General features: G+C 42.3%; 1 protein-coding gene across 1 annotated transcript; it reads left to right on the forward strand.

Annotated features, from left to right (window-relative positions):
* Positions 1-5,439: 5,439 nt before the first annotated feature.
* Positions 5,440-9,511, forward strand: cd8b (cd8 beta). The gene is made up of 6 exons (XM_046332084.1): positions 5,440-5,570; positions 5,967-6,031; positions 6,848-7,207; positions 8,093-8,160; positions 8,390-8,764; positions 8,841-9,511. Exons 1-6 carry the CDS (start codon positions 5,440-5,442, stop codon positions 9,159-9,161), a joined length of 1,320 nt encoding a protein of 439 aa, XP_046188040.1. The 3' UTR covers positions 9,162-9,511.
* Positions 9,512-11,133: the final 1,622 nt, after the last annotated feature.

Below are 11,133 nucleotides of genomic sequence, written 5' to 3' on the forward strand. Positions count from 1 at the left end.
TCCTCCACATAAAAGACTTTGTCTTTACCAAGCTGTACCTTCTGGAGTTCCTTCTCATAAAAGGAACCCTTAATAAGCTGCCCGTCATAATATTTTAACTTGTAGACAGGGTGTATACATGGTAGACATTCGGCAACTGTGAACAACTCATCGCTGTAACCTTGCTCATATATACTATGAATTTCAAATATTATTTTTTTCTTACGGCGAAGGAGGAACAGAAGAGACCTCAGAGTGCTTCATCCGTATACTCTTATGGTAGCTGTAGTTATAACCCTGTACTAAATCTTGAACTATATCCACATACTGTATCTATGGGTGTTGTGAGCCGTAAAGTATTTCCACATCCTCTCCTTCATAGTTCTGTTAAAGCGTTCAACCACTGAAGCTTTCAAATCCAAAATTTCCGATATTGTGCTTCTTCAAGAGTTTCTGAAAAGTATTATTAAAAAATTATTTACCGCCGTCCGTCTGCACTTTCTTGGTGCGTCTCCTTCCTTCAAGATAGAGTCAAAGGTCCGGGGGACCTCTGCCCTTACAAATGCTATTTTAAATCAAATATCTATATCCATTAGCATGTAGTGATTTCCATCATGTTTATCTGCAAGGGCCTGCATGTCACATAGATCCGCCTGAAACCGGGACAAGGGATGAGTAGAAAAAACTCTGTTTCACGGAAAAATTTCGCACAGATTTATGCAGCGTGTAAGCAACCTGCTCTGCAAACCATTCATTCACTTGAGCAGCGCCTAACCTGCTACCTGTTTCTTCAGCTATAGCTCTCTGGAACCTCTCCTTCCCCCCATAAGACCCTGGGTTAGAGGGGTTATAATAAAAAAATGTCAACATCTGCTCCAGAGTCCTTCTTGCCTCTCTGATTTTCAATAACATTATTGAGCCCCTTTAAAATAACGAGAACATTTCATTTTCATTTTGCATTTTATTTTTGCAAACATTTTTTAAAAGTATTACGCATCCATACAATTCAGGATACATAGCAAGATACTAGTTCCCATTTTCTCAATGACCCATGCAACACCTTGTATACTTAGTTTACATTTACAGGCTTAAATCGCTGAATTTTTAAAACACATACATCTGTTATATAAGTATATAAACAACAAATATCATGCATGTTACAATTAAATTATGTTTCAAACAAATAAACTAAAATCTTAGACAAGGATGTTTCTAGTTCTTCAGAATCATCCACAAGATGGGATACCAGTTGTGTCCATTGTAGAGTCTCCCCCGTATGTCTTACCTGACTCATGATTTGCTCCATTTTTAGCACACGCTCTGCATTAACCCCTGTATTGTGGGTTGTGTAGAGAAATATATTGTTCACTTTATTTTCAATAATTTGCTGCATAACATTTGTAAATGTATGAATTAAAAATGTATTTATTCTCTCTAGCATTGTATACATATAGTTACCCATTGCTTTACATCTAAATAAAAAAATATATATTGTTCCTCATTCTCTTGGTTTATTGAGCCAGAAAGTCACCACATCAGCCACCAAAGCCTGATTTCTTTGAGTTTCTCATGGATGCAGATCACCTCCTTCAGTTCATTTAGGAAAGCCTCGGTTACACCATAAAACCTTGGAATAGTCTGCTCAAGACCCATAGACTCCAGGGCTCTGACTATCAATGGTATAAATACTCTTAAATACTCTCCAATCACCACGTCTAAAAGTGTGGCTACAGAGGCCTTGATGTTGCCCATAAAAATAGTACTGACCACCCCATCAAACACGTCCTCAGGCTGTGTACATGTAGGGGATGTCAGGGGGCTTGCCTGGAGGGAGTAGAAAGGAGGTCTGTGAGGCATAGAGTCCTTAGGGTCTGGTACCCATGACGTATCGGAGTCCTGATATGGTATATGAATATCCATGGTATATGCTGAAATGAAGAACCAGATGCTTTATGGTCACCCCTTTTATTGTTGAACCATTCTTTTGGTATCGGGGCGTGGTTAACGTAACAGCCACGTACTTAGTTCTTTTCAGGGGATGACCCCTGAATAGGATTCGTACATATCATGCGCTTCCTTAGTTGAACAATACTCTGCCGTTGTTGGCTCTGAACAAAAAGATCATCCACTAGCTCTAGCATTTTCAATTCCATTATATCCCAACTTTTAAAAGGAATAAGCATATGCAACGTAAAATCCCCAGTGAGGCCACCTTCACTGATGTTATCGTTGTGGGTTTCCTCGTTGCTGATATAGATCTCCACGCACCCACATAGAAGTCCATTCTTTCTTTGTATTTTCACCCTATGAAATATTCTTCCTGAGGGGTCAGGGGCACCTTCCCAATGGGTCTCATAGCCCGTGAACAAGCTATACCCCTTTGTGATATCTCTCAGTACGGGACACACCACCTTGCGAAAACACATGCCAACTTCAAGCCTGTAGTCCACTCCTAAAGTCTAGTCTGTATATTCTTCTCCTTCGGCTACAGTATAGAGTTTCACTCTACAAGCAGGGTAATCAAACAGATAACCCCATAGCTGTCCATTAGACATCAACACTTGATCTTTCAACACAGTTGGGGGCAGTATTTGGGGTATATACATATTTAGAAAATGCTTTTTTGGCGCATCATATATTGATGCTTTATACTCTTCCCTTTCTCTATGTTTTAACCGGGGTCCTGCTTCCGTTGTTACGGTCATCACGTGTGTCAGTGATCACAAAATCCATGTTTAATTTCTTCTGGGGTTTATCGAGGTCACTCGTAGTGTTCACAGATCTTATTTATCTTATCTTACAGATCTTACTTATACTACGGCTGTCCAATACCCCTGGACATTACTGTTTCATATACAACAAGCCCGGGCCTAAGTTCACTACAACATGGGGGGTCATACTCTTTGATATGTTCAAACACATTCCACAGTTCAACGAGGTCACTACACATCAATCATCATGATAGCTTTAAGCTTTAACATAAACAGATGCACTATCTGGTTAAATAAACACTCACTCGAGAGCGTGAGAACGGAAGGACAGGATGTACATATATGGGCATAAGCACTCACTCATACCGTGAGAATGGATGGACAGGATGTACATATATGGGCGTAACCACGTGACCCATAAAATAGGTCATAAATCAATGCTTTGACGGATGCCGTCAAATTTGTTGAGGAGTCATTGATGGACAACTATATTCAAACATTGTCTCTGATTGTCAATCAATTTCAAGTCAGGACTGAGGCTGGACTACTCAGGAACACTCCACACCTCTTGGAAGAGCCATCCTGGTGTGTTTTTGGCATACGAAATTGTCATTGTCCCGCTGAAAAATGTACTGCTATCCCAGGATTAGGTTTTCAGAAGACTGAGGCAGGTTTTCTTCAAATGTTTTACCTGGGCTTTGCACCTTTAATATTTATTTTGATTCTGACAAACTCACTAGTACCGGCCGGTGATAAGCATACCCATAACATCATGCTGCTACCACAATAAAAACAATGGATATATTCTGTACATAACATGTGTTTCTCTAAGAATTTGGTAGAATTTATTCAAAATGTTTCACCCCTCTGTAATGGCTGCCAAAGTTGCTTCCACACAGATTTAACTTTGGGGTGTAAAAGCATACGGAATCAAGACATCTTTGTTTTCTATTTTTAATTTATTTGGAACATTTTCTCTCATTTATCTTTCAGTTTGGAAATGTGGAGTAGATTGTGTACATTGGTCGGAATAAAATCTAATTAAATCAATTTTTTAATTTAATTTGAAGGCAGCAAAATGTTAAGACTGTGCAAAGGGTGTGTAGACTTTCACCAGGCACTTTATATCCTTAATTCTTGTCACACCACTGTTATTGAAAAAGTGATCATTGTCATATCATTGATGCAAAGTGTTATATTTTGTATTACAGAACTATCCTCCTCCATCATCACCACCATCTCCCTTTATCACACCACGGTGGCAAGGGAATCTCTGTGGTCCTCCAATACCTGCCCCAACATGTTATACAAAGAGAAAATGTGAGTGAAAAATATAATCTTTCAACAGTGAGCCTAGAGGTCCGTGTGACTTTTGAGTAAAAGTGAGAGTAACTAACAGGAATAGTGTCATTTTATTGAGGCTGATGCTTTCATCATACTAGTGGCCTGTACTTAGCAGAGAGGAGGTTTTGTCCTACTTGTCACTGACCCACAGAGAGATATGTGTCGTGGACATCCTAGGCCAGCGATAGTCCTGCAGTCCACAAAGGCCCAGTCCACAAAGGCCCAGTTCAACACCCCACGCAGATTGAACCAGCCTCTGTGAAGCTCAACAAGGGCTGCGTCAGCTAGCTCTTCAGGCAGAAGGAGGCCAAAAAATCTTTATGAAATCTACAAATCATATCCTGTCCAGAAACATCAGTGGATTAGTACACATATTTCCACAGGTTATAAACTGAAAATGACGTCAGCGTTTTCCAAACGTTCCATTTACAAGTAGAGGGGCCCTCTAGCTCTCGAGCCATCGCGTTATCAGCACGAAGTCAAGGCCCTTCCTCTATCAGTTATGTTGGCTAAAAAACATCAGATCCTTCTCAGGTATCAGGGCTACAAATAGCGTACTATTACCGGTAGTTACCGTAGCTACAATACTGTAGGACTGTTCATCTCAGTGTAATAAAAACCAGTTGAATGAGGTAATAAACTAGTGAATTTGGTTCAATGTGGAGGAGGCCTGATACCTCTATCTATATGGATCTAATCTTGAGTGTCGAGAGAGAGAGAGAGAGAGAGAGAGAGAGAGAGAGAGAGAGAGAGAGAGAGAGAGAGAGAGAGAGAGAGAGAGAGAGAGAGAGAGAGAGAGAGAGAGAGAGAGAGAGAGAGAGAGAGAGAGAGAGAGAGAGAGAGAGAGAGAGAGAGAGAGAGAGGTTGTGAACACAAATGTGAACTACTATATTTTCTATCAAACAGCAATATTGGTAATTAATTTTAATATCACTTTATTGTAGGAACAGTGACCTAAAAAGCTGCTTCATTACATCGTACGGTAAAGTTCATGCTCTGATGAAATGGTCAAGCCTTAGTACTTTATTGACAGAGTCAATTCATTTAGATTTTCTCAGATATCTTTATCTGTTTTAGCAATGACAGAAGTACTCATTAAGCACTGTTGTTGGTTGGCTGTGTATTGCTTTAACATGAACTGGAGTGAAGGTAGCTGGATCTGCAGCTGTGCTCCAGTACTCAGTGCTGCTGCAGCTGGTCTAGGTCACACACCTGGGCAGAGCGGTTCGGGTTAGGAAAGGTGATCCACACTTGGCAATTGATTTTAAATGTGTTGGTATAAAACAATACAATATAGTGCTAAAATAGTGTTGACAAGTACTATTCATACGGACTCTAAATATAGGGGTGTTGATCAGGCAACACTTGGCCATGTTACTTCAGTTCCTCCCCTGTTCTCTGGCAGATGCATGAAGGGAAAAGAAAGCACTTTTGCCGACCCTCAGCTAACACTCGAGACATACACCACAAGTCCACAGCCACTCAAGATGACCCCATTGGGACTGGTCTGGACAATGGTGTGTTTGATGACAACAGGTAGGACCGCAATATTCTGTCTACCCACTGTCATCAAGTTCTTCTCTGTTGAGTCCTCAGGAACAGCGTTAGACCCACCTTGACAACTAGTGCAAGTCAGAATGTTAAATGTGTGTGTTATTTATTTGCTTAATGGAGTGTTGAAGAGGCCCCTGTGTTTTCTTTAAGTTTCTTTATATAAAGTTCTTTAAAATATTTAAGTGATATGTTTTAGTCTGCGATGATTAAATAACAGTAAATAAACAGTATGCTGGAGCCAAAATGCACAGACCCTCAATATTGGCTCCAAGACATGACGGAAATTCAAAGACGACCAAGAGCTATTCTTAAATCCAATGAGAGCTCTGCAGTTAAGATATTTATACATATTTCTGCGATTCATTACATATGGAGAAGCCAAGTGAAACAGTTCAGCTGTCACGAACGTCATCAGGGAAATGACCGGACCAAGGTGCAGCGTGGTGAGCGTACATTTATTTTTTATTTTGAGTGTAGCCAAAGAGAACCAACGAACATGCCACTTACCAGTGCTATGCAGATCACTAACAAAGACAACTACCCACACCTAACGTGGAAAAACAGGCTGCCTAAGTATGATTCCCAATCAGAGATAACCATAGACAGTGGTCCCTGATTGAGAACCATACCAGGCCAAAACATAGAAATAGAAAACATAGAAATAAAGATACTAGAATGCACACCCTAGTCACACCCTGGCCTAACCAAAACAGAGAATAAAAGCCTCTCTATGGCCAGGGCGTGACATCAGCAGTGTCTCGCACAATGTTTGCTTCATAAGTCGCCTTTATAGATAAGTCTCTCCACTAACCTTTCATTTGTGTTTCTTCATGGTTCCAAGGCGCTGTCATTTAACATTTCCACTATTGCAAAACTACTTGTTTGATGATAGTGTTGGTTTGTGCCTGTTCAGGTCATTTGCTTCACAACACTGGTGAAAGCATATTTTTTTTAATGACATTATAAGCAGATAATGTTTCAATCTTTTACGGATATTTGTCAGGTGAAAATATTGTAGGACAGCGTATGTGTTACGGACATCCATCATGTCTTATTATTTTGATCTCTGTCCAGCATACACTTTTGTTTTTATTTTATTTCACCTTTATTTCACCAGGTAGGCTAGTTGAGAACAAGTTCTCACGCAAATGGCAATAGGACCTCATTCCATCAGTATTATTTACATACTGTATGTCTCCTTTGATGTGGTGGCAGTTTGTTTAGCCGAACTAAACCTCCATTCACTTCTCCTATCCCAGTGTCCCGCCAGACACTTTCAGAGTCCGACTTCGTCCGCTACCCCAGGATCAACGACACAGAGGTCCTCACCTGTGAGTGTTCCAGCCGCTCCTGCCAGACGGTCTTCTGGTTCCGCACTCTCCACAACAACCTTGACATCCAGTTCCTTCTCAGCCTCAACAATGCTGGCCGGACCAACCACGAAGCCAGTGTGGACAAACACCGGTTCCAGGCCAGTAAGCGGGATGGGGGAAGCAAGATGACTTTCACACTGCACATCATCAACATAAGTTCAGAGGACGCAGGGCTGTACACCTGTATGCTCCAGAACCAAAAAGAGAACGAGCTGTGGAGGCCAGGAGTTCTTCTCAGACCTGGAGGTGAGAGGAACCCATTTCCCTGCATGGCACTGACGCTTCCCATTCTTCTTATGGTTGATTAGAGATGAGAAGATGAGGTGAATCCAGAATTCCTACATTTCTGACCAAGAACTAGTTACACAACAATGGAATGCATTCTCTTACACTATACTACTTTATTATTATTTTAATGGCCCGAGAACAGACCAATTTCTTGATTTTCAATATTCTCCCGAAACAGTTTCATTGAGATTTCGCTTTGTATCTCTTCACAGAATTGGGTTGGAATTAATTTAATTTCTAGTGAAGTCAGGACATCAGTGGGCAAGTCAGCCTTGTTATCGAAAAGAAAAAGCAATTAGAAGTTAATATTCCTCTGTGCCAGTTGAGTTAACGTCTAAGTTTTTTCATCTGTCCAAATCTCTCTCCATGATCTTTTGTGCATTTTGTCTCTCTCACAGTGGGTCTTATATCCATCACATTGTGTATTTTTGTGACCCACCAGAAACTCGGCCAACATTACCCCCCGTCACAAAGCCTCAGCCCCAAGGCATCTGTCACGTCCTGACCTTAGTTCCTTTGATTTGTCTTTTGTTTTAGTATGGTCAGGGCGTGAGTTGGGTGGGTTGTCTATGTTAGTTTGTCTATGATTTTCTATTTCTGTGTTTTGGCCCGGTATGGTTCTCAGAGGCAGCTGTCAATTATTGTCCCTGATTGAGAACCATATTTAGGTAGCTTGTTTTCCATTGTGTTTTGTGGGTGGTTGTTTTCAGTCTTTGTGTTTGCACCAGACAGAACTGTTTTGGTTGTTTCGTTGTTGTTCAGTGTTCTGTTTTGATTATTATTAAAAATCATAAGCACTTACCACGCTGCAACTTGGTCCTCACCTTCTTCCACCGACGACAGCCGTTACAGCATCCCAAACAGCATCCCGAACGGCCGCTGCACCAAAAGCAACTATCAACCCCCAAAAGGTATGATTCATAAGTTTAACAAGTCTGTCCAATAAGTTGTTTTATTGTAACAGGTTGAATGTTTTAAGCTAAATCCACAAATATTGTCCCATTAATTAGTGGTCTCACTCTCTCTTTTGGAGAACCAGGGCTATGTTTGTAACCCCAATGTTATGTAACTAGTTACGTTGACACGATATACGTCCCAGCAGTTTAAACATTATTTAACAGGTTTTCTGTTGTGTTTCAGGCTGTGGCTCCAAGGTCCTCTGGCCATTGGTTGGAGTGCTGCTGGCCCTGGCTGTGGCTCCAAGGTTCTATGACCGTTGGTTGGAGTGCTGCTGGACCTGGCTGTGGCTCCAAGGTTCTCTGGCCGTTGGTTGGAGTGCTGCTGGACCTGGCTGTGGCTCCAAGGTTCTCTGGCCGTTGGTTGGAGTGCTGCTGGACCTGGCTGTGGCTCCAAGGTTCTCTGGCCGTAGGTTGGAGTGCTGCTGGACCTGGCTGTGGCTCCAAGGTTCTCTGGCCGTTGGTTGGAGTGCTGCTGGACCTGGCTGTGGCTCCAAGGTTCTCTGGCCGTTGGTTGGAGTGCTGCTGGACCTGGCTGTGGCTCCAAGGTTCTCTGGCCGTTGGTTGGAGTGCTGCTGGACCTGGCTGTGGCTCCAAGGTTCTCTGGCCGTTGGTTGGAGTGCTGCTGGACCTAGCTGTGGCTCCAAGGTTCTATGACCGTTGGTTGGAGTGCTGCTGGCCCTGGCTGTGTCTCCAAGGTTCTCTGGCCGTTGGTTGGAGTGCTGCTGGTCCTGGCTGTGTCTCCAAGGTTCTCTGGCCGTTGGTTGGAGTGCTGCTGGACCTGGCTGTGGCTCCAAGGTTCTCTGGCCGTTGGTTGGAGTGCTGCTGGACCTGGCTGTGGCTCCAAGTTTCTCTGGCCGTTGGTTGGAGTGCTGCTGGACCTGGCTGTGGCTTTGATCTCCACACTGTACTACTTCAGCCGTGAGTCTCTTCTCTCCTTCCTTACCTGCCGATAAAGTAATATAGAATAACCAACAAGGAATTAGCTCCAGTGCTGTTTGTAATTAGCATAGTCAATTATCAAAGATGCTGGTCATACAGGGCCAAAGACATTCTTGAGATGCGGATGCTTAACTTGGACTTTTTTATAAAATGTGCATTGTTGTCAAAGGAATATTGTTGTGAAAATTTGAGTTACAAGTATGGATAACAAATTAGGAACCCAGGCTCAGAGGCCTTAACAGACACAAACAACATTTCACATGTTTGACAAAGCAAAAGCAATAAAGTTCACTTGGGCGTAAACAACAATATCCAAATGTATGCATTCTGTATGGGATATCGATATACATGGAGGCAGTAATGTATTCTTGTTTAATGCAGTTTTTGTATGTAGCACATAAAAAAATAAAACATGTTTTAGTTACTCTGCTGTTCTGAATTCGTTTTTTGTATGTGCTACAGGACTACCCAAAAAGTGTCGACATCAGTTTGCCAAATAAGTTCTCGTGTAAACTTCACAAATCTGTGACATCTTCCACTTCTCCTCCCCTTTTCTCACGACACGATAAAATCTATCTTCCTGCTGCTGTATCAATCTCGGGGACTTGCTCTTTTTCTAAGAAGTAGATCTGAGCCTGTATTCATAAAGTGTCTCAGAATAGGATCAGTTTGGCCTTTTAGATCACAATGAATATGATTACATGTGATTGATCACTTTCTCTATATTTGACAGTGTCTTTGTCCCTGTATTCATCTCTGTGTAGTTGACTTTCTTTGACTGTTTATCTGCCTCACAGGAAAGGACTATTGGAGTAATTCAGAGCGCCCACACTGCAGACTCAGAGACAGTGCTGTATTTACTGTATGTGTCCTTACAGGGATCTCCTTCCACTTTATGAATCTGAACACTGTTTTATTAGCATCTTACTTTTCTATTCTTTGTTCATTACAACGAAGAAACAGCCTGAAGTTCCAACTGCCTAAAATAAAACATTTAGGATTCTGTTCACAATGTTAATGTCTCTGGCTATGGATTTGTAATTAAGGGAATGTATCATATATAAAACCTTTATACTGAGCAGGTATTACTCTCATATGTGCTAGTGTTGCACCAATGCTATGCATTCTGCTGCGGTAGCCTAATGTTATGATTACTGGATGTGTGCAACATGTATTCAAATCAAATCAAATCAAATGTATTTATATAGCCCTTCGTACATCAGCTGATATCTCAAAGTGCTGTACAGAAACCCAGCCTAAAACCCCAAACAGCAAACAATGCAGGTGTAAAAGCACAGTGGCTAGGAAAAACTCCCTAGAAAGGCCAAAACCTAGGAAGAAACCTAGAGAGGAACCAGGCTATGTGGGGTGGCCAGTCCTCTTCTGGCTGTGCCGGGGAGAGATTATAACAGAACATGACCAAGATGTTCAAATGTTCATAAATGACCAGCATGGTCGAATAATAATAAGGCAGAACAGTTGAAACTGGAGCAACAGCACAGTCAGGTGGACTGGGGACAGCAAGGAGCCATCATGTCAGGTAGTCCTGGGGCACGGTCCTAGGGCTCAGGTCCTCCGAGAGAGAGAAAGAAAGAGAGAATTAGAGAGAGCATATGTGGAGTGGCCAGTCCTCTTCTGGCTGTGCCGGGTGGAGATTATAACAGAACCTGGCCAAGATGTTCAAATGTTCATAAATGACCAGCATGGTTGAATAATAGTAAGGCAGAACAGTTGAAACTGGAGCAGCAGCATGGCCAGGTGGACTGGGGACAGCAAGGAGTCATCATGTCAGGTAGTCCTGGGACATGGTCCTAGGGCCCAGGCCAGTTGAAACTGGAGCAGCAGCATGGCCAGGTGGACTGGGGACAGCAAGGAGTCATCATGTCAGGTAGTCCTGGGGCATGGTCCTAGGGCTCAGGTCCTCCGAGAGAGAGAAAGAAAGAGAGAAGGAGAGAATTAGAGAACGCACACTTAGATTCACACAGG

The sequence above is a fragment of the Oncorhynchus gorbuscha genome, linkage group LG03 (assembly GCF_021184085.1).
Source record: "Oncorhynchus gorbuscha isolate QuinsamMale2020 ecotype Even-year linkage group LG03, OgorEven_v1.0, whole genome shotgun sequence".
Taxonomy (NCBI): Eukaryota; Metazoa; Chordata; class Actinopteri; order Salmoniformes; family Salmonidae; genus Oncorhynchus; species Oncorhynchus gorbuscha.